At 37.1% G+C, this 27,626-nt stretch overlaps 1 protein-coding gene across 9 annotated transcripts in view; it reads right to left on the bottom strand.

The window, feature by feature from the left end:
- Positions 1–27,626, bottom strand: part of CPED1 (cadherin like and PC-esterase domain containing 1) — a 327,103-nt gene that overhangs the window by 219,548 nt on the left and 79,929 nt on the right. For all 9 annotated transcript variants that reach the window (XR_003679745.2, XM_024131668.2, XM_028489828.2 and 6 more), the window contains exons 5-6: positions 7,970–8,102; positions 6,608–6,776 (exon numbers count right to left, since the gene is read on the bottom strand). Coding sequence is in view for 8 of the 9 variants with exons in the window: in XM_024131668.2 (XP_023987436.1) it covers positions 6,608–6,776; positions 7,970–8,102 (302 nt within the window). In the remaining variant the exon portion in view is untranslated. The remainder of the gene's footprint in view (positions 1–6,607; positions 6,777–7,969; positions 8,103–27,626) is intronic.

A 27,626-nucleotide genomic window follows, 5' to 3' on the forward strand; every position in this document is an offset into this window, starting at 1 on the left:
GTTCTAGCCACAGCAATCAGAGAAGAAAAAGAAATAAAAGGAATCCAAATCAGAAAAGAAGAAGTAAAACTATCACTGTTGCAAATGACATGATACTATACATAGAGAATCCTAAAGATCCTACCAGAAAACTACTAAGCTAATCAATGAATTTGGTAAAGTAGCAGGATACAAAATTAATGCACAGAAATCTCTTGCATTCCAATACACTAATGATGAAAAATCTGAAAGAAAATTTATGGAAACACTCCCATTAACCACTGCAACAAAAAGAATAAACTAGCTAGGAATAAACCTACCTAAGGAGACAAAAGACCTGCATGAAATTAAACATGATACAAACAGATGAAGAGATATACCATGTTCTTGGATTGGAAGAATAAACATTGTGAAAATGACTATACTACCCAAAGCAATCTACAGATTCAGTGCAATCCCTATCAGACTACCAATGGCATTTTTCACAGAACTAGAACAAAAATTTCACAATTTGTATGGAAACACAAAAGACCCCGAATAGCTGAAGCAATCGAGAAGAAAAACAGAGCTGGAGGAATCAGGCTCCCTGACTTTATTTTATACTACAAAGCTACAGTCATCAAGACAGTATGGTACTGGCACAAAAACAGAAATATAGATCAATGGAACAGCATAGAAAGCCCAGAGATAAACCTATGCACATATGGTGACCTTATCTTTAATAGGGGAAGCAAGAGTATACAATGGAGAAAAGACACCCTCTTCAATAAGTTGTGCTGGGAAAACTGGACAGCTACATGTAAAAGAATGAACTTGGAACACTCCCTAACACCTTACACAAAAATAAACTAAAAATGGATTAAAGACTTAAATGTAAGGCCAGACACTATAAAACTCTTAGAGGAAAACATAGTCAGAACACTCTATGGCATAAATCACAGCAAGATCCTTTTTGACGGGAGAAAATATTTGCAAACAAAGCAACTGACAAAAGATTAATCTCCAAAATATACAAGCAGCTCATGCATCTCCATATCAAAAAAACAAACAACCCAGTCCAAAAAATGGGAAGAAGACCTAAATGGACATTTCTCCAAGGAAGATATACAGATTGCCAACAAACACATGAAAGGATGCTCAACATCACTAATAATTAGAGATATGCAAATCAAAACTACAATGAGGTATCACCTCACACTGGTCAGAATGGCCATCATCAAAAAATCTACAAACAATAAATGCTGGAGAGGGTGTGGAGAAAAGGGAACCCTCTTGCACTGTTGGTGGGAATGTAAATTGATACAGCCACTATGGAGAACAGTATGGAGGTTCCTATGAAATTTGAAATAATGTTCAGAGTGTCATGGGAGGTTTTAATTTTTTCAAAAGTCATTTAAGTTTATAGACTTAGTGATTAATGTGTCCTCCAGTGCAGCCCCTAAACCTTCTCACAGTACTAAATAGTACTGTGATAAAGTGGTACAATATATTTTATATTTTAAAATAATGTATTTAAGTTCTTTGTCACAAATTCCCATTCTCAGTTTTTCTCTTCCATGTGGCAGAAGAAGAAAGTGAAATATGTGCCACCCCCCACCCACCCCCATCCCCGGCATTCCTGAAAGAAGAAATATCTTAAAAGTGCTAGCCAAACCTAAGTGTCCACTGACAGATGAATGCAAAAAGAAGATGTGGTACATATATACAATGGAATATTACTCAACCATAAAAAGAAACGAAATTGAGTTATTTTTAGTGAGCTGGATGGACCTAGAGTTTGTCATACAGAGTGAAGTAAGTCAGAAAGAGAAAAACAAATACCGTATGCTAACACATATATATGGATTCTAAAAAAGAAAATGGTTCTGATGAACCTAGGGGGAGGACAGGAATAAAGAAACAGAGGTAGAGAATGGACTTGAGGACATGGGGAGGGGGAAGGGTAAGCTGGGACGAAATGAGAGAGTAGCAGTGCCACATACACACTACCAAATGTAAAATAGATAGCTAGTGGGAAGCAGCCGCATAGCACAGGGAGATCAGCTCAGTGCTATGTAACCACCTAGAGGGGTGGGATAGGGAGGGTGGGAGGGAGACTCAAGAGGGAGGGGATATGGGGATATATGTATATGTATAGCTGATTCACTTTGTCATACAGCAGAAACTAACACACCATTGTAAAGCAATTATATGCCAATAAAGATGTTAAAAAATAAATAATAAATAAAAAAATAACAATATCAAAAAATACTCTAGGGAATCTTGAAATAAACTTAAGCAAGACCGTATAAGATCTCTGTGGAGGAATAAAAATTAAACTCTAATAAAGGACAAATAAAACGATCTGAATAAATGGAGAGACTTAATATTATGAATAATCAACTCTTCAAAAATTAAGCTAAAAATTCAATGTTATTATATTGAAATTCCAGTAGGATTTTTTTTTGAATTTTTGAATTTTATTTATTTTTTTATACAGCAGGTTCTTATTAGTTATCTATTTTATACATATTAGTGTATATGTATCAATCCCAATATCCCAATTCATTCCACCACCACCACCACCCTCGCCACTTTCCCCCCTTGGTGTGCATACGTTTGTTCTCTACATCTGTGTCTCTATTTCTGCCCTGGAAACCAGTTCATCTGTACCATTTTTCTAGGTTCCACATATATGCTTTAATATACAATATTTGTTTTTCTCTTTCTGACTTACTTCACTCTGTATGACAGTCTCTAGATCCATCCACGTCTCTACAAATGACCCAATTCTGTTCCTTTTTATGGCTGAGTAATATTCCATTGTATATATGTACCACATCTTCTTTATCCATTCGTCTGTCAATGAGCATTTTGTTTGCTTCCATGACATGGCTATTGTAAATAGTGTTGCAATGAACTTTGGGATGCATGTGTCTTTATGAATTATGGTTTTCTCTGGGTATATGCCCAATAGTGGGATTGCTGGATTTTATGGTAATTCTATGTTTAGTTTTTTAAGGAACCTCCATACTCTTCTCCATAGTGGCTGTATCAATTTACATTCCCAACAACAGTGCAAGAGGGTTCCCTTTTCTCCACACCCTCTCTAGCATTTGTTGTTTGTAGATTTTCTGATGATGCCCATTCTAACTGGTGTGAGGTGATACCTCATTGTGGTTTTGATTTGCATTTCTCTAATAATTAGTGATGTTGAGCAGCTTTTTATGTGTCTCTTGGCCATCTGTATGCCTTCTTTGGAGAAATGTCTATTTAGGTCTCCTGCCCATTTTTTGATTGTTTTTTTTTTTTTTTAATATTGAGCTGCATGAGCTGTTTATATATTTTGGAGATTACTCCTTTGTCCATTAATTCATTTGCAAATATTTTCTCCCATTCTGAAGGTTGTCTTTTGGTCTTGTTTGTAGTTTCCTTTGCTTCACAAAAGTTTTTAAGTTTCATTAGGTCCCATTTGTTTATTTTTGTTTTTATTTCCATTACTCTAGGAGGTGGATCCAGTAGGATTTTAAAAGTATAATTGATATTCTAAAATGTGTATGAGGAAATAAACGCCCATCACATAGTTAACAATCTTGAAAAGAAAAAGTAAACAAGAGGCACCTCCCGTGTCAGGCATGAAGACATACTTATACTGCCAAAATAATAAAAAAGAGTGTGCCAACTGGAACCTAACAGAGACATCAGAGGTGGCTCCATATACATATGGAAACTTATACAACAAAAGTGATGTCAGATTCATAGGAAATGATGAGTTTTTAGCCCGTGAGAATGGAATATTTAGAAAAAAAGAAAAAAACTGGATCAGAGGTGATCTCTAGTTGAATTAAATATTTATACATCCAGGGAAAATTATAAAGGTAATAGAAAAAAATGGAGAATCACACCTTTGTGACTTAGAGATAAGAAAGGATTTCTGAAACTAAATCCCCAAAGAGGAACCATATGGAAAAATTAATTTGATTAATGAATTGAAGATTTCTAATAAAAAAATAACACTGTGATAAAGTTAACAGAGAGAGGACAAATTGAGCTATTTGCAAGAGCAAGATAACACTTTTCACCTGTCACAGCTGGAAAAGGTCAAATGTTGGCCTATGTGGGTGTATGGAAACTGATACAGGCATTTTGGAGGGCGAGCTGGCATTATTTAATTCTATCAAATGAACCTATATCTTATGCCCCAGCCATCCCAGTTCTGGGTATATACTCTTCAGAAAATCATATGCAGGTTCATAAAGAGTCAGATACAAGGATTTGTGCATTTGAAGTATTGTCTGCTTTAGCCAAGAGCTGGAGCAATCCAGATGTCTATCACTGGAGCAGTGGGGAAGTAAACTATAATGGAAAACACATCACTAATACTGCAAATCCGTGAAAAGTAACAGAAGATATACACATAGCAATGTGGAAGGTTTCTTCCTAAAAATACATAGTGCTGCATTTTAAAAAATAGTCAGAGGGACTTTCTTGGTGGTCCAGTTGTTAAGACTCTACGCTTCCACTGCAGGGGTGGGGCATGGGTTTGATCCCTGGTCGGGGAACTAAGATCCCACATGCCGCACGGCCAAATATATATATATATATATATATATATATATATATATATATATATAGTAAAAGAAAAAATATCTAATATAATACAGTTTATATGCTAAAGATACTTGCATGCATAACAAAATAAAAATGCTTATTTTACAAGAATATGCACAAAAAAACACACATTAAATCATTATAATGATGGCCTTTGAGAGGTAGGATAATTAAATGGGAAACGGCAATAAAATGTATTAAATAAAACATAAAACAAGAGAGGAGGCTTGCACACACAGATGTTGCAAGTTCTACAAGGACAGGGATTTGGGTCTCTGCTCAACAAACATTTGTCGAATACATGAATGTGACATGAATAGAGGATTATGATTCTTGTATCTCTCTATATCTGAGTTCTAATTATTTGGTTGAATCATATGAAACTAATTTTTTGTAGGTCAAAAATGGCCAATTGTCAGCAACTGCGTACAACTGAACTTAATAGAAAAGGGCAACTGGGGAATAATTAAAGGTTCTTAGGGAAATATAAACAGCCACTGTGAAGACTTGTAGGAGATAACATGAAAGACAAATCAAATTAGATTCCACTTTTTCATGATCAAAAACCACTTAATACTGATATAATTGAGATGAGATGATTGTCTTTAAAATAAACCACCCTTAAGACCTAAGACATTAACACCATTTCCTTAAAATATCAGTTACCTATTTTACTAAGTAATGTAACATCTGCATCTTTTGTCATGCTTATCTGTTTTTTAATTGACAATTTTTAAACATACCATTTAAAAATGTTTCGTTGTTGGAAGATTTTCCAAAACTTAAAGTGCAGTTTATGTAAGAAAAATTCTGAAAAGTATCAAGTACAGTCACTTTTAAATCTCTCAAAACTATAAAAGGCACTTGTGCCTTTTTTTAATACCATTTTTTATGATGAAAATACAAAAACCTGTACATATTTAATGCATACAATTTGATGAGTTTAGATATAAGTATACACCCATGAAACCATCACTACAATCAAGTCATAAACGTTATCTATCCCCTTCAAAAGTTTCCACCCACCCTATTTATTTATTTATTTAGTGATAAGAACATAAAATCTATCCTCTTAGCAAATCTCAGTATTATTAACTATAGGCGCTATACTGTAAGTCGATCTCCAGGACTTATTCACCTAGCATAACTGAAACTTTATACCCTTAGACTAACACCTCCCTATTTCCCTCTTTCCCCAGCCCCTGGTAAGCACCATTCTATTCTCTGCCTCTGTGAGTTTGACTAGTTTAGATTCCTTCTATAAGAGGGATCGGGTAGTATTTGTTCTTTGAAGGCATCTTTGATCTTACAGAAATAATTGTTCAGAAAACAGATAAGAGGAAGTGGGAAGAAACTGAAAGAATGCATTGTGTGCATTTCCCCTTAACTACACTCTGAAGAATTATTTCTGTAAAATCAGAAACTCCTTAAAATTTATCAAGTATATTCTCACTGGACCTTATTTTTGAATGAACTAACCTGAATTACCTCTTATAACTAAACTTTTCGGAGGTTATTATTAAGTTCTACCTTGAAAACTTTCTCATCATGCTTTATGTCATGGCTACTATGTTAGGCACCCTTGACAGTGTTGTTTTTTACTCAGCAAATATTCCATATTGAATGGTGAAATGAAATAGGCATTATTCTTCCCAAAAATGAAGCAAAAAGCAAAAGGGCAAAATTATATTTTCCTTTGTTGCACTGACTACATTTTTCTTGAATGAGTGGAAAGTCAAGAAAAACAGACCACAGCTGAGAACTAGTTCTACAATGGGTCAAAGAACTGAACTAAAAAGATGAATTGAGAGAAAAAAAAGATGTAGCCTTGGTGATCCCTAGTGAATTAAGCTGTTTCCAGTTCATTTTTGAACCTGCACCTATTAAATGAAAATCTCTGCTTGCAGCAATAAAACGATACAATCTTTGCTCCTTGGGATTTGATAATCATAAAGGTCGGAGAAAGGCAGCCCAACTCACTTTACTTATTATCTCCAGTATACTTTGTGGGAAATAACTGCTTCAGTGGAAATTTTACCTTGACAGTGAAGCGTTTTTTCTTTGGTGGATTCCAAACCGTGCCAGTTGAATGAATGAATGCACGCAGAGGAGTTAAGGATGTCACCAGCACATACGCTTTAAGAATTACAGATAAATCTTTGGCTCTCAAGAGTGTTTCTTGTGGATCTAGGATTGTGGTTTGATTCCTAAAAAATTAAAAATATAATTAAAGCTCCATAATTTGGGGTGAGTATGTAATTTATAAATTGCCTTAGAGCTTTGTACACCCCATCTCTCTTTCACTGGACCCCAGCTTTCAGTGTATGGGTTGCCTTAAACGATGTCTAAAATTGTACCTAAAATGAGCCTTAAAGATCTAAAAACTTTAAATTAGTCACATCTCGTACCATCCCAACAAAAGTGATACATATAAAAGTTTAGGATACCCCTGAAATTTTCTGGTTCTGCCCTCTTCTACCTTCGCTCTATCTTATCCTCCACAAGGAAAGATACTGTTTCTAAATAGTGGACAGGTAGGTCACCAAAAATATGCCAAAATACTTTCCCCACTAATTGGATTCTACCTAATAACCTGCACCACAGATAATTAAGGGTTAATTTAAGGGATGAAGTATTAGGAAACACTTCAGTCTAAAAAAGGAAAAATAACACTAGTTAAATATTTTGTGATAAAACAAACATACTTTCATCATAAATGATACCAAAATGTGTAACTATTTTCTGCATCATATTTCTATATGTCAAATATCTAAGTTCGATCAATGAAGAGTGTGCTATTTCAACTTTTGAAGTCTATATAAGCAGAAATGCATATGATTCTTCAATAAAAACTATTAACTGTGGAATACTACCTAATAATTATAAAATTACATGGGGCAAACTATTTTGTGTCTTGGATAAGATAATTAAAATCTCTTAATTTTTCACTATAATTTATCTACATGACAAAATCCTTTCCCTGGAGGTAACTTGAATAACTTGGTACCCTACAGTTGCTTTCTCAGAGCCATAAAAAAATAATAATAGAAAAAAATCATTCAGCCATACTCGTAGACTAAGGCATGTTATTTGAGTATAAAATGGAAGTTAAAATTTTAGTTTCACATGGCCAAGGTTTTAAATTCAATTTCCATTAATGTAACTTCCTGGATAAGAGTCCTATTTACCCAAATGTTTATTCTATGGCAAGACAGATTTGAATTAGTGTAGCAGAAAATCGATGGTGGCATTATTTATTAAGAAGAGATAGCCGAAAATTTATATAACAGAACCTAATAATTCAAACATGTAAAACCCCCAGATGTGTTTGGTGCTTTTCTCTTATTAGCTATCTCTTAAAATGCATGCTTGACATAACAATTCAAGATGATTAGCTTACAGCTGTTCACGTCTCCAGTCCCCTGGTTTCCACATATATGACTTCACTGTTTTTAAAAGGTGACTTGAAGTACTCAGCTTTAATTGTATGCTCTGATCCAGACACACTGAGGGGCTCACCGGAAGTTGCAATTCTGAAAAGATTCAACAGAGCAAAAAACAGTCATTCTATTGTTTCCTTTTGGAGTGGCTTCCATAATAGAGTCTGCTATGTTAAACTACTGGGTCCAAGGGAAATAGGCCGCAAATTTTCTCCCCATTCTGAATCAAGGTTCAATCCCTCAAGCATGAAGGCATGTTTAGAGGGGCATTTGCTTTGTAGTATGTTATCTTACTACAGACTAGAAAAACAATTATAATAACTGATTTCAAATTTTCTTCTCAGAAGGGGAAGTAGATATGATGTTTCCTTCTGTCCCACACCAAGAGGGTCTTTCTTCCATACAGCTAGGAGATGCTCTCTCAATTAGGGGATGGTGGCTGCAGGAGCTGACTTCTGTTTGCGATGAGAATTTTATATAGATAACTTGAGTTGATTTCCTGACAATACAGTCCTTCACATGCTAGAGTTTGTCATGCTTCATGACCTTGGTAACCTCAACCAGAGTGCTTCATTATTTTGTAAAATATTATTTAGTGGGTTGTTGAAGTGTGTAAAAGTAAAGACTAACAATAATGACTTATTTCAGAACACTCATATTGATACTTTTAAAAAATAGATGTATGTACAAGGTTAGAAAAATCAAAGTGTACAGAAAGCTATCAAATGAAAAGAAAACGCATCCGACAATCCACGCCCTTCTAGGACTTCTCCCAATGCTTACACATTCACTTTTGAAGTCTAGATAAGCAACAATGGATAAGATACATATGATTCTTCAATATATAAATTGATATAAATATTAATATATCTGTATAAACCTATATATGCAGATATTTCTGGGTTTTCTTAATTATCCAAAAAAGACATAATGATCTATGTCTGGTTTATTTACCTACTAATCCATCCTGGAGTCCTTTCCATATTAGCATATACAGAATTACCTTATACTTTTTTTTTTAAATTAATTAAATTAAATTAAATTTAATTTATTTTTGGCTGTGTTGGGTCTTCATTTCTGTGTGAGGGCTTTCTCTAGTTGTGGTGAGTGGGGGCCACTCTTCATCGTGGTGCAGGGGCCTCTCACTGTCGCGGCCTCTCTTGTCGTGTAGCACAAGCTCCAGACTCACAGGCTCAGTAGTTGTGGCTCACGGGCCTAGTTGCTCCGCGGCATGTGGGATCATCCCAGACCAGGGCTCGAACCCGTGTCCCCTGCATTGGCAGGCAGATTCTCAACCACTGCGCCACCAGGGAAGCCCCCTTATACTTCTTAATAGCTCGGAGTGTTCCATTAAATGAATATACATTTCATTTAACCATTCCTTATTATTGTGTATTTAGATTATTTTTGTAATTTTTTTTTCTGTTATTTCAAAAATACTACAATGAACGCTCTTATACATCTATTTTGGTGTACTTTTACACGTTTATCTAGGGATGAATTCTAATCTATATGTGTAATTGCCGGGTCAATGGGTAAATGCATTGCAAATTTGATCAACATTACTCAGTTGCCTTCTAAAAAGGTTGTCCCAATTTCACTCTTTCCAACAGCATATGAGAGTTGCTGTTTCCTTCCTGCCAGGTCACAGAGCTTTATTTTTAAATTGTACAATTTATCTAGCTCCCCAAATGGAACAAAGCCTTTAAATTATTTTCCCCCTTGTGCACATTACATCAATACTAACACAGTCTAATTTAAAACACTTCACACTCTTAAGTAAGAGTCCAAAGAAGTCAAGCTGTTCCCATATCTCATTATTTAGCACAATGTGATCTTTCTCAAAAAATGATAGCCTATTTGTAAGGCTTCCGTATTAATGAAGTTCTAATACATCATAATAAAGGAAATATTCAAATTGCTTGTTTCTGGAGGTGACGAAGAGTCATTAAGGTAATTTCTTTCCTGAGAATCATAACTTCAAAAAAGTTTAAGCATTTATATAAACCTTTACACTTGCAGTAAGAAAGTATGCTCTTTTTTTTTTTTCACTAAATAGACATTTTTTAGAATTTATTACTAGGGAAAATTTTTTCTCTCTGAAAGAGCTAATTTGTAGCCTTCTTTTGTGTAATATGAGAAGAGTGTAATTTCCTCTGACTTCCCTTTTACCCTTGCTACCAGGAAGCACAGCACCAGTTTGAAGCCCAAGCAGAGGTGACTTCGAAAAACCTAGACATATTAAGTGTTTCACCAAGGTAGTAGCTCAACGGTTTTGAGGAAGTAGTCAGCAAATATGTCAAAAGAATACATGATTTTATGTCATCTTTTTCCGGTTTAGTTCAAGTGGAGGAGCCTATAACGTGCAGTTGAAGGAATCCAATATAGGAATTGTCGAGAATATGTCAAATATCCACATCAGCCCCTGAAACTGTGATTGAGTAATAAAATTGAATATTGATTAAAGTAATTTTTACCTTTTGTGATATATATCAGATTTTCCATTATATCAGTCCAGGTTTGTAGGTTACTTTCAACAATTCTAAAACAAATATCAAACAAAAAACCCCCACAACTCTAATTAGATGTACCCTGACATCTAAAATTATTCCCATTTCCCTTGATTACAGACAAAAATTAAAAATAAGCTCCATTAATATCTTTAAAAACTGTAACTGAGGGGTGGGATAAGGAGGGTGGGAGGGAGACACAAGAGGGAGGGGATATGGGGATATATGTATACGTATAGCTGATTCACTTTGTTATGAAGCAGAAACTAACACACCATTGTAAAGCAATTATACTCCAATAAAGATGTTAAAAAAAAATAACTGCAACTGCATTTTATGGAGCTTTAATAAATAATAGTGGAAATTTTAAGTGCCCTAGGTTCTTATTTAACAGACTCAAAGATTTGTCGTTAGTCACCATTCCCGGTATCCTTCATTGGGCATATCTATCAAGGCCCTCTCAATAGATCAGTCCAATCCACTTATTTTAATATTCCATTCCCCTTCTCCCTTGGCCCCCAAACACACAGAGGAGCCTAGAAATCTCCTATCAACAATGCCAAAACTAGCTTCTGTTTTTGGAAGGAATTTGGGAGATGAGGCTCTATTTGGTCTTCTAAATGGCCTTGTAATTCATTAACATGTACTTATTAACTATTTTCAGAAAGTAATTAAATATGGATGGCCCAGCATGCGTCTTTTGGTTTTCCTACCCCACACTATGAGGTCTCAATGGGTAGCAGACACAGATGTGAAGTGTCATATGTGCTTTTACTTATTGACTACTCTTGGCTTATTTTAAAGAGTCCTGAAGCCATAACTTGACTGCTCACTCAGAGTAAAAATGAATAATTTGTTAGGGATGTATGAAGATTGCTCTTTTTGTACCTTCTAATATCTGGTTGGCCAGGTCCCGAGTACCTGCTGACTGGTGCAGCTTTCTGTAAAGGAAGATTAAACCTGGGTTTTCATTTTGATTCTTACCAACCAATGCTTAATGGGCTTGTGACATTGTCAAGGAGTCTTCTAGAATCCAGGATGTGATTCTCCAGGAATCTTCTGAACTTCCCACATCACGGAACATAATGTTGATACAAGTGTGCAGTAAATATCTGTTCTAGTAATGAACTAGTTTTGAGGGGTTAAGCTAACGTGCAGTTGGAGAACAAAATGAGCCTTCCAATGTATTAAAAATATTTTATTTGGTTATTTATTCTTCCCTTCTATGTGGCATAGGCAAAGACTAAACACTGGAAAACACTTGTACTAGCAAAGATTATCCGCCAAATTTATATTGTATTTGATTTAATGTTTTGCCCCGTGGCTAATAATTAATAGGAAAGTAATAGTGAAAGTATAATTATATTTCACAAATGTTTAAATATTGTCTTGAATTTCATATTAGTAAGCTAAACTTAGCCAGTATTTTCTTACTTCAAAACTTGCAGTGAAGATAAAAGCCCTTAATTAATAATTGACAACTGGTTTTGAGATTAGAAGTGTAGATAAGTATTTATGAATGCATTAATTGTTCTTCCTGCCTGAGGACATCTACAAGTCTTACTCCTAAGTCTGCAAAGAAATTCCATGCACAGCAAATATAAATAGAACAATTAATATACGCCCAAACTAAAGTCGTAGCCAGGAAATAACTCTATCAGTCAAAGTATGGATGACATGACAGAGTCAAAGGGATAAGTGAAGAGACTACAAGAGACTAACTAACCAAAATAGATAATCCACAAGGACCTACGGTATAGCACAGGGAACTCTACTCAATACTCTATAATAACCTACATGGGAAAAGAACCTGAAAAAGAATAGATATATGAATATGTATAACTAAATCACTCTGCTTTTCACCTGAAACTAACACAACATTGTGAATCAACTATACTTCAATATAAAATTAAAAATTTAAAAAAGAGAGAGAGAGAGACTATCACAGAAGGAGCTGATAACAAACGCAAGGGTAGAGTTAAGGGAAAACAACACCAGGTAGTGAAGCTCCCCAGGGCCGACGAATGGAAGCTCTTACCACCCGTAGCCCAGGAGGGAGCCAATTACAGATCCAGGCAAAAGGCACAGCTGTGGGAGAGGGCACAGAGCAAGAGTCACGGCCACAGGTAGAGGCACACAGGCACTTCCAGGCCAGGGTCCCACAGGGAAGCAGCCAGGGAATTAATGGCCTAAAGTTCTCTCCCCTAAGCTCTGGTCTCCTGCAGGAAGTCAGGGGCCAAGGGAACCTTGCTGATGCTGTCTGTGGAGGGCAGCTTCCTGGGGAAGAATCTAGAGGGAAGCTGGAGGGGCCAATGAAGAATATCCAGCCTATACAACCCCTAAACTTGGTCAATACAAATTTGGGCCCTGGTCTTCTTACCAGCTACATGTCCTGGAGAAATAATTATATGTTTGTATGTGTGTATATATGTGTGTGTGTGTACACACAGAGAAAGAATGAGTAAGAGAGAAATAATATTAGCTTTGATCTCAAATAAGAGCATTTGCATATGGCAGCAGGGAATGGCTTAGGCTAAACCATATGAAATTGTCTTTTGTTAGGTCAAAATGATTAACTATTGATCACGTATCAGCAATTTCATAAGCTTTTCCTTACTGCACTATGGTGGCTATTGAAGGGAAGCTAGAGAGTGCATAAACATACAACTTGCAAAAGAAGATTCCAGAGCTAAAATGTCTGTGGGTAGGAATGACAAAGGAGTGTGATGGTTAATGTTATGTGTCAACTTAACTGGGCCAAGGGATGCCCAGATAGCTTGTTAAACATTATTTCTGGGTGTGCCTGTGAGTGTGTTTCTGGAAGAGATTAGCATTTGAATTGGCGGACTGAGTAAAGCAGATATCTCTCCTCAATGTGGGTGAGCATCATCCTTGTGGGTCGAGGGCCTGACTAGAACAAAAAGGCAGAGGAAGGTTGAATTTGCTCTTTCTCTATTTGACTGAACTGAGACATTGATTTTCTCCTGCCCTCAGCATAGTGGTTCCCAGGCCTTTAGACCCAGACTGGAATCTACACCATTGACTCTCTATGCCATCGGCTTTCCTTCATCTCCGGTGTGCAGATGGCAGATGGTGGGACTTCTCAGCCTTCAAAATCATGTGAGTCAATGCCTTACAGTCAATCTCTTTCTCTCCCTCAATAGATGGATAGATATAGATAGACCCAGTAGTCCTTCCCCACTTTATTCATTCCAAGACCCCCAGTGGATTCCCAAAACCTAGGATAGTACCAAATCCTCTATATACTATGTTTTTTTCCTATACATAAACACCTATAATAAAATTTTTTCAATTAGGCACAGTAAGAGATGAACAATAACTAATAATAAAACAGAATAATTATAACAAAAATACTATAATAAAAATTATGTGAATGTGCTTTCTCTCTCTCTCTCTCTCCATCCCTCTCACAAAATGTCTTATTTAATGTCTTTTCCAACTTAACTAAGCACTTACTGCAGCTGCAACTTTTGCTGTTTGAGGTGCTCCCACAAAATTAGCACCAATTTCTTTTTCCTTCTTCACAATTGCATGGAAAGGAGATTCATTCTTACAGATCTTAACAACCTCAGCATACAGTTTTCTCTTTCCTTATTAAGTGGAGAAACTTACTTAAAGGAAGCACTTTACAGCTTCTATTTGGCATATCCAAATTGCTAGCATCACTACTCTTGTGCTTTGGGGTCATTATTAAGTAAAATAAGAGTTACTTGAACACAAGCATTGGGATACTGTGACAGTTGCTCTGATAACCAAGACGGCTACTAAGCGAGTAACAGGTGGGATACAGGTGGGATGCAGCGAGATGGTGAGAGATTTCATCATGCTGCTCAGAAAGGCGTGCAATTTAAAATTCATGAATTGTTTATTTCTGGAATTTTCCATGTTATATTTTTAAACCATGAGTGACCACAGGTAACTGAAACCTCGGAAAGTAAAACCACAGGTAAGGGGGCCCCAGCTACTGGTTGTTTCTCTGGAGAACCCTGACTAGCACAAAGGATGATCTTGAAATCACCCAGTGAGTGTTTAGCGTACGCTTTGAAAACAATAGAAGCACAGTCCAAATTCTTCCAATTCCTGGAAGAGGAAAGACCTCACCACTAAACATTTCTTCTTTTGCATGACGATGAAAAAGCAGAGCAGCCAGCCCAGTGGGTACTAAACAAATATATGCTGAATGAATAACTAAATGATTTCTAAGGTCCTTTACAATTCTAAATTTCTGTAATCCTAGGTGAAAAGTTGTGTTATATTTTAAATATATGCTATATATGACCTAATGGAGAATATAAGTGGCAAGGGCCCAAAGGCCAGAGCTGAAATGTGGTCCCTCTGTGAACTCAGCTGTGTTCCAGCAATCATGAGTCCTCTGCAGGATCAACCAGCTATTATATTTGCATGAGGCCCAAAATACTTCATAGAAGACTATAGCTGGACCCCCTTTAAGTTCCCACACTCTGAGAAAGTATTTGGGGAACATCAACGACCCCTTCACCTCCTGAGCAGTGCACAACATAGGGAGGAAAGACACCCAAAGTAGAGTCAAGGTCACAAACTTGATCACTCATTGGCAGTTAGAAAGGAGGGTTTCTTTTTCAGTGCATCAGAGGGTTTTCTCAGGTCACTGGACTGTAAACTCTATAAGGGCAGGGATTCTGGGTTTTTCCCTTCATTGCATATTTAGTGCCAAGCACAGGCTGGCACTGAATATAGGAGCTCATAAATCTCTGCTTAATAAGTGAACCCCAATTTCTTCCAACCCACATAACTAGAGATACGTGCATTGGTCATAGAAAACGGCAGCTGAAATGAGAAGAACGAGCAAGCCAAGTGCTGAGTGGTTTTACTAGAGTTGTACAACATAACCTTTTTTTTTTTTAACTACCTAGGAAATGAGAGCAACATGGGTAGAGATAGTGTCTCTCCACCTCAACGTGGTGTTCCCTCAAGTGGCGTGATTTGCTACGATCATATCAGGACACTGCAGCACCACTGGGGCAGCTCCAGCGAGGGGCAGAGACGGACACCTCAAGATGAACTGTCTAAGGCCAAGAGGCCTCATATCAGCAGAGCCCCCAGAACCCACATTGATCACAGGAAGCCATGGAAGAGAAGGTCACCAGCAGACAGCCAAGAGGATGGTTGCCCCCTGTAAGCAAGGGACATCCCGTAAGGGAGGATTTGGGGGCCCAGGTTTCATTTGTTTTACCACACAAGCTGAACCTGGGCCTGAGAAGACATGGGTGAAACCCATAAAGACCCATGTTCTAAATTGTCCAGCTCATTGTAATTTAGTTGCTAACCAATATTTTTCTTTCAAAAATGTTTTACAAATGATATTCCAAGTAACATTTATTTTAAAAATCCTAATTCCTGTCTATAAATGGATTCCTAGTCATAGGTTTCACCATGAGCTAATTCCTTAACTTTTCTAATTTCTCTGTCTTTATGTGAAAAATGAGAATAATAATAATAGTAATATTAAAAAGAAGAACCTACGTCATATAGATGCTGACAGGATTAAATATGGAATTTCCTTTAAAGGCCTTTGCACAGCACTGGGCGTATGTTAAATGTTCAAAAATTGCTAAATAGCTAGTTGTAGTAGTTTAGTATAATCTTATTCTATAATATAGAAAACGTGTTCATGACTTTGGAAACTTCAAAGTGTAACTAAAATGTTATTCCTTTTGAATTCATCCAACACTAAGGGATTCTCACCACTGCTAGCTATCAGAAAAAGGCTAATCTATTAAATTATCTTTTATGTGATTATTAAACATCTGACATTTGATATTAGTCAATTAAGAACAAAGCAGGAAGTATGTGTAGTAAGCACAAATGTGTAGCCCAAAATAAAACATAGCATCCTTATTGCAGGAGGCCTATAAAGACACACATAGTTTTTAGTGACTTTCCTCAAGTTTAGCGTTGTGGTAGCCCAGTAAAGCAGTTAACGGAGTTCTGTATTAAGGCTAGGTTTCTATAGATGGGGTAAGCTGAGGACTGACCCAGTTACTGCAATATTTAAGTCTGTTCCTCTGTATTTTGTTCAGGGGGAGACTTTGCAAACAACCAGCACAACTAGATCTTAGTCAACAAACAGATTTATGACACATAAATAAAACTCCCGAGACTATTTATGACACATAGATAAAACTCCCTGGAATATTTCAGACCTACACTTGAACTTAAATGTTATAATTTGAGGATTTATATACTCCAAACACACCAATTCCTTAGCACAATTTTACTTTCATTTTATGAAAGTGGCATTGGCCAAAGAGTATCTTTGAGACAATGGATATACCAAACACATAAAGGCATTATTAATACATAATTCTAGCCTTAAGTCAGGCAACTCCAAATTCCTTTTTTGAGACTTGACATTATTATATTATTACCTATGTGGCTTTGATACCAATAGTTTACACTCTATAGTTTCAGCATATCTTTCCTATGCTGTTACTATATAAGAGTGCATCAAACCGCAAATACAAATAGCATAGTAATTCAATATATTCCTTTTTGGGGAAAAAGAATAACTTCCATTTTATTTTATAGGAAATGAGGTGCAGTCCACATGCTGATGTACGTGGAGACACAATTTGAGGCATAAAAATGACCAGATTGATTTCATAGCAATGTGCTTTAAAGGGATAGTCATTGCATAAAGTTTCCACCAACTAACCAATCAATCAATCAACTGCTTACTTACTGAGCACTCAGTAAATGCAAGCCATAAATGCCCTCCTTTCTGTTCTTTTTCAGTGGAAGTGTCAAAGTCATGCAATTCTACAAAAACAACTTTCCCCATGGACTCCTCTATGTTTTGACCATGACAACGTAAAAACCTTGAATTCTGCTCCTTTTCCTTGGTAAGAAAAGCTATGTCTAGATTCCTACTTCAATTTCTTTCCCCTATGATTTCACTGCAATGACCAAGCAGCATGAAAGATTGTTTTATTACTTTATGGCAACCTAATTTTGCTTTGATGTTTTTCTACATGAATTTTCCAGAGGAAAAGAAAAGGAAAAGAAAAAATAATTGGCTACTTCAGCAAGCCCAAAGATGAATAATTTGGTATAAATTAATGAGCATCATAATAACAATTTGAAACACAACCTCCCACAAATATTAGTACCTAGAGTGCAACAAATATGATAATAGAATAGCTGTCTAAGCCCACTCACTGCAAAAATAAGTTAATCACTTTATTAATATTAAACTTTTTCTCAGGAACATTTTCTGGAGTAAACCATGAAATGTTATTGATATCATTTACATCAGAATAATAAATGACTTACTAGAAATTTGTAACAGTGATTCCAAATTCTTTTTTAAGTATATTGAAGTCAATCTCAATTTAAATGTAAGACACAAACACAGTGAGTCATTGAGCCTATTTTAAGTGAAAACGTGCATGAACATAGCTCTTCTTTAATGGCACCTTCACGGACCAACTCTGTCTTCAATTTTCACGCTGTATTTTTGGTATAATAAAAGGTACATGGTATCACCTTCAATTTCCTTCTCTACTTCTATAGTATTTACAAATAAATTTATTATATGTGAACCAGTACATATTTAAAATAACAATATTTTCATAATATCTGACTCCAAGAGTGAGACAAATATAGAACATTCAGAGACTAGAGGCAATTGCCAAAATGAAATCTAATGAGGGCCAGAGATCCCAATGCCAGAAATAGGTCAAAAACATGAAAATATGTCAGAAAAGATTTTTGGTTATGACACTGAGCAAACATGTTCCTATGGAACCATTTTGTCCTCAGGTTCTTTCCCTCCAATTGACCAGCGATATGACTGGAGTCTGCGGATGTCAGTTTCGGCTGAGCCACCCAGGAGTCCACTCCTCATAGATGAGGGCACCAAGGGCAAGTCAGAAGCCAAGCAGAGCCTGACAAGAGTTTCTGAAATGGTGCTTCAGTTTCACCTTGAGCTGGGTAAGCCCATCAGTAGCCACTTGTAAATGACTAAAGAATTAACCAACTAACTGAGCCAAGGGAGGGAAGGGTCTTCATATCTGAAGAGTTAAATAACTGTTGGTCTTTAAAGATGTTAATTAGGTGATTAAAATCTTGAATTTTTTTCCCCCTAAACTCTCTACTCTGAGTAGAATTTAGGCCAGGACATTAAATTCAAATAAATATTTTCTATAAGAATATTCTTCATATTTTCTTCATACATCTCGCATCTTTTGTACTGCCAAGTTGCTTTTAGCATATGTGTTCATATGTGTATACATATGCATATATATAAATTATCTAATTTATATATAATTTATTTAATATATTATATAAACATATATTTATATTATATACATATACTATTTTCCAGAGATTTAATACACTCTAACTCAAGCTACAGAGTTTTTTGTTTTTGGGGGGTTTTTTGAATTTTATTTTATTTATTTTTTTATACAGCAGGCTCTTATTAGTTATCCATTTTATACATATTAGTGTAAATACGTCAATCCCAATCTTCCAATTCATCACACCACCACCCCTTGACATCAGCCTTTTATCTCAATTAACACCACTTCTTTGCATGTCCTTGCAATCCCAGACTTGTACTTCCGGGTCTAAGCTGCTACTTAGATGCCTTAAAATAGGTGGGTGGTGGATAATGTCATTTATATCTTGCTATTTCTTACAAAATACACTAAATGTCTTAGGGAAAATAATTCTCTGGCATCCAATAATATCTCAGTCATTTTCAATAAATTAGGGATGTGCAGTCATTGCTTTAAAAAATTCTGTGAGCTGTGGCATCACTCAGGGGTTCAAAGTCATGAGTTAACAATCAAGCTCTCTGCTAGAGTTGGACTCAGTAGACCCAGCCAATGGAAGCTGAATCAAAAGCTTGGGTTGTTAAGTAGTGGAAAAAATTCAAGCTAGTTTTAAGTCAAAAGGGGAAAAGGCTGAGTAACAGTGAAAAATTATCAAAGTAGAGGTTTTCTGCTCCTTTGGTCCTCTTTTCCTCTCTAAGAAAGAATGATACATGCTTATATGGGAACCAAGTCTCTGTAATGTTTGAAGTATGGAAAAAATAAATTTATTTTTAAATCTATATAAATGAGTTAGAGAGAGGAAAGTGGACAAAGAGACCATTGAGGAGAGAGGACGTGCAGGATGGTGTTTTGGTGAGCTGGGGGGGGGTGCCTAGGGGAAAAAGAGGGTTGTAAAAGTAGAATTTAGCGGAAATTTCATTGTGTGTTGAATAAGGCTATTTGCCCCTTGGCTGCCATATTGTCCCCAACTCTACTCTCAAAAACAAACAAAAAAACTATTAAAAAATTTAAACTACTCCTCAAGGCTTATTTACCAGTAAGTCATGCTGTTACTGGAGGGGGCGTTTTAATTAATTTATTTGTTTGCTTAACACAACGTAATTGTAATTCTCAGCATTCTCTCGGAGGGGCCATTTTTGCCTAGGCTCCCTGCCACACCTGGCTCAATCCCCTGGGGCCAAGGTCAGGTCCTTTCGGCCACTTGGCTGCTGGGGTGTATAGCTATGAAGAAGAGGCAGGGCGAGGGGGGGTGATACAGGCACAGGCAGGTGAGCAAAATCTGATTTAGAGAAAAGTACATTAAGCTTCTATTAGAAGGACTGTTCATTCAATTTCATGGATCTAGAGTGAAAAGTGACGAAGGTTCATGGCCGCCATTATCCATGGAATGATTTGCGATTCACGTTTTCAGCTCGCTGCCTCACAACTACTCACCTGGCCTCCAACTCACCACTACAGCTGATTTCTCTGAGAATGTTGCTCTTTACTCAGCATTTTCTTCGGTCCCCCAAATCTGGCTTTTATTTACCAAATCACTTAAACCATTCACAGAATCCATTAGCCCCAGGGGCTTGAGGTGACATTAGGGGATGACTAGAAATTTTCCAAATTGACATGAGACTCTAGGATTTTGGGCTGTTTTTCGGTTTTGCTTCCCTCATGATCTATATTCTACATAATTAAGGGCTTTTCACCCACGAATGGCTTAAACCGTTGTTTCAATGGCTTACAAACAGCAAAATACCCTATTAAAATCTGTCCAAAAGGTAAAATTTCTCTTAATTAAAAGCTCAGAGTACACCTGGCACGTTGTTTGTTTTGCTCGTGGCACAGCCCGTGTAGATTTACCAATAAATCATGTAACTGGAAAATTTTAAATATTACTTTGCCGGTGGTATCTTTGCTTTTCGTAGTCCTATTTGAATATAGTTTAAAGTTCTTTCTCTTAAATGACACAAGCTCTTCTAAAATTGGCTGCTGAATGACCTACACAGGACTGAGAGAAGGAATCTAGAAACAGAAACATTACAAAATACTGAACCGAAAAGATAAATTAGGCATAATCAGTTTACTTAACCATGTAATCTTTCTCTTTTTCTTCTTAATTCTGTATTTAGTTACAAAGTAAACATTCCCGCTTCTGCAATATTTGGAACACAAGAATATAAATAGCTATGGCTTTATATTTGAAGGATAAATGCAGTCTTATTTCCATATGCTCAACAGAAACATTTCAGGTCCAGTCGTGACATTGTTAGAACTCAATGTATTAAACACGACCATCCCAACCCCCTAAACTAGGAAAAGACAAGACACCTACTTTTTATTGCTGTTCTTTGAAACCCTATGGTCAATGAATGATGACAAGAATGCTATCTGGTTATTATTTACCAGTGTGATGGAGTTTTAGTGTGACACCAATCCGTGTCCAACCAGGAGTTCACTATGTCTGGCCCTGACTGGAAGAACTGTGGGTAAAGCCTAACAGTAAGGAATCTGTCCTAAAGAAAAACGAGTGGATGGAAGAGAAGTCCAAGGATAACAGGACAACATGAAAGAGGAGGGCAGCTTTTAGTATGTTGCTCCTATATTCCACAGGCCTATTGCCACTCCAGGTTTTAGGTCAGAAGCTAAAACAATACTGAAAGAATGTTTTTTTAGTGAGAGTGTAACATTACATACAATAGAAAAAAAATAATGTAAAGAAAGATTTTGACTATTGATTTTTTACTACTAAATCAATTTAGTGTTGACTTATTCAGGCTTCTGAGAATACCAGTAGACTTCCAGCTAATGGACAAGACAGTGACTGGTACATGGAACATGGCACCAACAGCTTCAGCAGCAGCCAGAGGAGAAGCAGGCACAGCATGAACCTCAGGATCCCCTACACTGGGCATGGGACAGCACAGACAATGGCAGGTGCAGCAGCAGCCTCTGCCAGGGGGCACTCCAGTGGCAGAACACTTTTGGTGGGTGTGACCAGCGGTTACACTGGCAGCAGATGACCACAGGGCACCAGAGCAGAAATGGAGAAAATAGTGGACACGGTATCGAGTATAAGAGGATTGTGTTCATGAGCACATAAGGTATACCCTCTAAGACAAAGGGGGCATTTGAAGCCATCACAATGATCAAGAATGCTACTGAAATTTAATAGATGAGGGTTATAAAGCCCAGATCTCTGCCTTGTGTAGGATAAGGCTGATGTTTATTTGGAATGTATTGGTAAGGTGCAGAGTCCAGCGCCTGTTTGAATAGTGAGATATCCATTCTCATCGCCCAAGGCACATACCACAACAGCTGTTACTATGTTGAATATCGCTCTGTGCAAAACAATAAATTCTCCCCCACTCTATATCACTTTTGAATGTCTCACTGGACATTGATGTGGATGAAAAGCCTGTTGGTAATTATTTGAACCTGGAGCTTGACTCCATTTTATATATAAACCCCAGGCATTTTACCCATTTTTAACATACACTGAATTTTTCAGAAGTGCGATTTCATAGTCAAGCAAGGGAACACTATACTTTGTTTTGCTTGTGACTGTCTCAAGAGTTGTTCACCGACAGCAATGTGACCCATGGAATCTTAGTTTCCTTATGATACAACTGTGCCAATCTGAATTTGTACCTGTCATATTCACGGAGATTCAAAATAAAAGAGGGATCATTTGACTATTTTATTACTCCTTATGCTGTCATTATGCCTAAACATTTACATATTAGATTACAAATTGTTACACTATAAAGTACTTGCCTTTTATTTGTCCTTTATATCAAAGTTAGGGCATTACATTAGGGCTTGTTGAAATTTTGTGTATAGGTAAGTTATAGATACTTCCTTCCAGATCAACCAGAGATTAAGAAATAAATTTATCCAAAAAGAAGGTGAGGTCTGATAGGAATGAATGAAAAGATTGCTTTAGGATGATCCAAAAGTGATTGGAAGCAGGATTTTGAGATGAAGAGGCCTGAAGATAGTGAGTGTAGGTGGAGGCAAAGAAATGTTTTTGTGACCATTTTAAGATCCTAGCTTTAGGTTGCATCGCACAGGGAGATCAGCTGGGTGCTTTGTGACCACCTAGAGGGGTGGGATAGGGAGGGTGGGAGGGAGATGCAAGAGGGAGGAGATATGGGGATATATGTATATGTGTAGCTGATTCACTTTGTTACACAGCAGAAACTAACACACCATTGTAAAGCAATTATACTCGAATAGAGACGTTAAAAAAAAAAAAAATCCTAGCTTTATTCCCAGGTTAGTGAATCCTGAAAAACATGGGTCTCACCAACTGTACAGGAGCAGTGGTTAGTACTTATCAACGAATATTTGTGGAAATACTTACTGAAGCAACAAATATTTATGGAAATGCTTATTAAATACTTAATGTTCGTGGGTTGCCGACTCTGTGTGGGGCATTGTTCCAAGTACTTTAAGTGCACAAACTCCTTCGATCCTCTTACCAACCCTAGGAGGCAGAGTCATTATTGTCCCTACACTGCAGACAGAAAACTAAAGCACGGAGAAGGTGAGAAACTTGCCCAAGGACAGTGGGCTATTAAGACGTCAAGATGGGATCCACACATATGCAGCCGGGCTCAGTCTGCACTCACCACTACCCAACAGCAGATGTACCATCAGGTCAAAGCAATTACTTGTTCTGACAGAAATCATATATCACCCACGAAACGTAATTCTGTTCCACTTACATTCATTAATTTCACATCCCCAGATTGGTGCTTTATAAACCCTTTTGGCAGCACAGCCAGTGAATTCTAAAAGCCCTCCCAAAAAGGTCAGAAGAGCAGCTTTGAAGAGCCAGGACTACTAATATTTGGTCCTTCCACGTGGTCCAAAGTGGTCACTGTCATTCCAGAGGCCCAGACCTCAGGTTGGTGGCTACACCCACATCTGAGTTGCCCCGAACCCCAGGCATACGGCTGCGGTATGAGGTTTGACACGCGAAATTTTCTACTTTGCCTAAAAATGGTTGTGGATGGCTTGAGGAGCTGAGCCTGAGTGGGCACATAAGATAAAAAGGTAACAGAAGAAAGGTAGAGAGGACCCTCAAGAAAGTGCCAGTGAGCACTGAGGACCTGAGCTTCTGACTCTCCCAGGGTAGGCAATTCCCACCTGTTACTGAGTTCCCTATTAAAAAACGAAAACAAACAAACAAAAGAGACTAAAACAAAACAATCTTCTGCCTGCAGCAAATTCACTTAATATCTCCTTATATGTAAATATTATGATAAATAAGAAATTGTAAGAATTACTTGATCAAATAATAATATTGATGATTAATAATGATAATAATAATAATAAAGTGGTAAACAAGTTCCCTTTCTCATTAGGCCCAGGTATTAGGCTTTCTTAAATAGCTCCTTTCTTATTTTCTTGCAGTATAAGGGACAGGCTTAAAATACAGTATAGTGACTCAAGCTTGTTACAAGAGGTATAGCATGGTACCTGAGATATGGATCTGCTCCTTTCCAGCTGTGTAGCTCAGACGTTCTTGGAGCTTCCATTCCTTTATCTAAAGAAGGCATATCAGTATCTGCCCCACAGATGGTTACAGAGAGTTAAAAGAGTAAGTAGATAAAGGGCTTGACACAGTGTCCGACACATGATAAGTAAAGAATTAATGTTACCACGTGTTATTATTTGAGGGTAATTTATCTATAATATAACCTTGTGGCAGAAATCATGAAGCCCCAATCTATTTGTAAAACAAACACAAAATTACTACTAATCGTGTTTGATGACTATCTATACTCAACCTCTAACTTTAGATAAATACTTGGGCATCAATAGGCTTTCTTTCCATATCAGCATGCCTCCAAAAAAGAAGAACAATATATATTGTTGTGACAGTTTTATGTCAATCTGAAAAACTGAACACCTCATTCAATTTTTCTCTCTGAATCAATTCATGGATATCTTGAGCAATATAGAAATAATACCTTAATATTACTTTTATAGATTTATAACACATATTCTTTTATAAAGCATTTGCATGACAACTCTGTGAGGAAAGAATGGTCACTATAATTGTTCCTATCTTACAAGTCTAGAAAAGAGGCACAAATGGACCAAGTACTTTTCCCAGAGTCATGTCACTATACTTAGTAGCTGGGTGGAACTAGAATTCAGGTCTCCTCATACGGGGACCACAGGATTCCTGACTTCTGCCTTCACTAGGTTGAAGGTTAGAATTCTTCTGATCTCTTAGGCTAGGATTCTTACCAGTACTTATGAGCCCACTCAGAAATGGATGAAGCAAGACAGTCCTTCAAAAGGCCTTCTCAGTTAATGTGGCTGAATTACCTACTTTTGTCTATTTAGGGGTAAGTTGACCCTTTGATAAGCTACACATTTTCTTGTGAAATGACTATCAACACTGGGATTGTACTGCTGCTATGACTATGATATCATTTTTACCATTAGGTGGTGCTAAGAGAAGTTTAAAGAAAATCATCTCAAAAGTTATCCAAGCAGTGAATCACAGGATTTGAATGGGGTTTACCATATAGTAGAGTCTATGCGTCTCTCCCAGACAGAAGCACACCCAACCCATCATCAAAGAGTAAAGCATCTTCCAAAACAACCCCATTCATTCAGTTAATTATACTTCTGCCAAGATACGTATCCTTTCTAATCATAACTTCAACTACAGATGAAGGATTCTAAGATTCTATTTAGGGAAATGAATGTATTTCACTTTGTACCTTGCTGCAAATCCCATTTTGGGTTTTTATCAATATATATTTCAACAGGATCTGTCAGACTGGAAGACACTAAATGCCTATTAAAATGTATCAGTCCTAATAAATCATATTATTAATTATTATGGTTACAATGAGAACTTCAAGGGACTAGTCACGACAAGCGTCATCTTCCCACGAATAAATGTGTTATGTAACATACACTTTATGAAGTTGTGTGCCTTAGGGCTAATGCATCACTTTAGCGGGTTTTCATTTCCTAATATCAATGATATCTTGCAAATCAAAAGTCAGTTCCCAGCGCTGGAGTTCCATGAAAATGAATGAACAAGCCATGAGCACTGCAAACCTACTAACATTGTTTTTCTTTCATAACACTTGTAATTTTGTTGCTGTTGTTCAGTATCTACCTCTACCACCAGAAGGAGACTGGGTAAGAGATTTTCTTGAAGTTCAACATACTATATCCTCCAACACCAAAATCTCTCTCTCTCTCTGTCTGTCTGTCTCTCTCTGTCTCTGTATATGTATACAGAAATAAATGAATCAAAATCATAGTATAGTTCTCTTTTGCTTATTGAGTTTACTCACAAAACAAGGCAAGTATGTAAGTTTCAGGATGAATTTTCACCACTTCAGCAGCTAAATTCTAGAAGCTTGATTTCATTTTGCCCCCTTCTTAATCTAGCTCTTGTAATCCCCAAATAAAGCAGCCCCTGATGGCTTAAAATAAAAAGTTTGGCCATTTCTGTAAGAGGTTTTTCATCTATTTTAAAGCAAGTTATGTTTTTGGGAGGCATCTTATCAAGATTTCAGATTCTCTGCTAGTATTTCTTTTGCAAATACAGTGGCTCAGAAAGAAGTGATATGGGGAAAATATCACAATCACTGCTTGGGCAATGTTTTTGTTGAGGAAAAGGCAAACAAATATGGTAGAGTTTATTTTAGAGGGCCACATACTGGAACGTATCTACACACAGCGAGGAATAAACTATCGATTAATAGATGCAGGCTGGGCAAACAGGGTAAACAAATCCATGAAGTACAAGTATAGTTCACTGAGTTTTTATTACGTAATGCAAAGGGAACTCAGTTTCGTTGTTTAAAGTTGTTCATGTTTTAACAAGTTGTTTTGGCGCCATTTAGACGCAGTGCTACTCCACTATGTTTGGCACAGAAATAAGTAAATGGGGACTTGTTGGAAAGATTTGGACAACAAAAGTAAGTATCTCTCTTATCACCTCTTCCTCTATGGTCTGTTGAAAATCAGATTTAATCATCAGAATCACACGCATTGTTGGAAGTGTGCTACGCATTCTTGCCCCTCATGTGTCCCAGTGCTTGGCACAAGATAACAAACTCCCGAAGTCAAATAAGTAAATATACCTACATGACGGCAGGAGGTACACAAGTCATGCAACAGAAATGTAAAGATTCACCAAACCAGTTTAAGTTTAAAAGGTCAGGGCCACTTAACCAAAGAGGGATTAATCAGCTCCCCCAGCCAGCCGGTCTTTAGCACAACTTCCGGGATGTCAAGGAGCTGCCATTATGCCGCTTTCCATTACTGGAAAATGGACGTGTTGTCCCTTTCACACTGTCCTGACGTCCAAAGTGCAAAGCATAACGTCGTGAGCAACACCAGAGCAAGAAGCACCTTTGGGTCACTGAGCTCGATCTAGCTTCTCCCAAAGAAAAAGTGAGTCTCCCAAAGCCTCCACTGACCCTCATACCCCGGGGCTACCAGCCTCCACTGACCCTCCCCCGTGTCTTGCCAGTGGCCAGGGAGGAAGCACGTCACAGTATATATGCCAGGCACATCGACAAGTTTGCTTCTTAGTCTTAAGATATGCCAAATGGAAAGAAGAATTACGTAGTTTACGACTAACGGGCTATAATAAGCAGCAAATATTTTTTCCCATCTTCAAGGAAATGAAGCAAGGCGATGCTATCGTTTTCTCAAAGTCTCCATTTGATTGTGTCTGTGATTAGTCCATTTAGAGATTTATGGCTCACAGGCAGAGTGATCAGTTTTATGGA

Source organism: Physeter macrocephalus, chromosome 5 (genome assembly GCF_002837175.3).
Source record: "Physeter macrocephalus isolate SW-GA chromosome 5, ASM283717v5, whole genome shotgun sequence".
NCBI lineage: Eukaryota > Metazoa > Chordata > Mammalia > Artiodactyla > Physeteridae > Physeter > Physeter macrocephalus.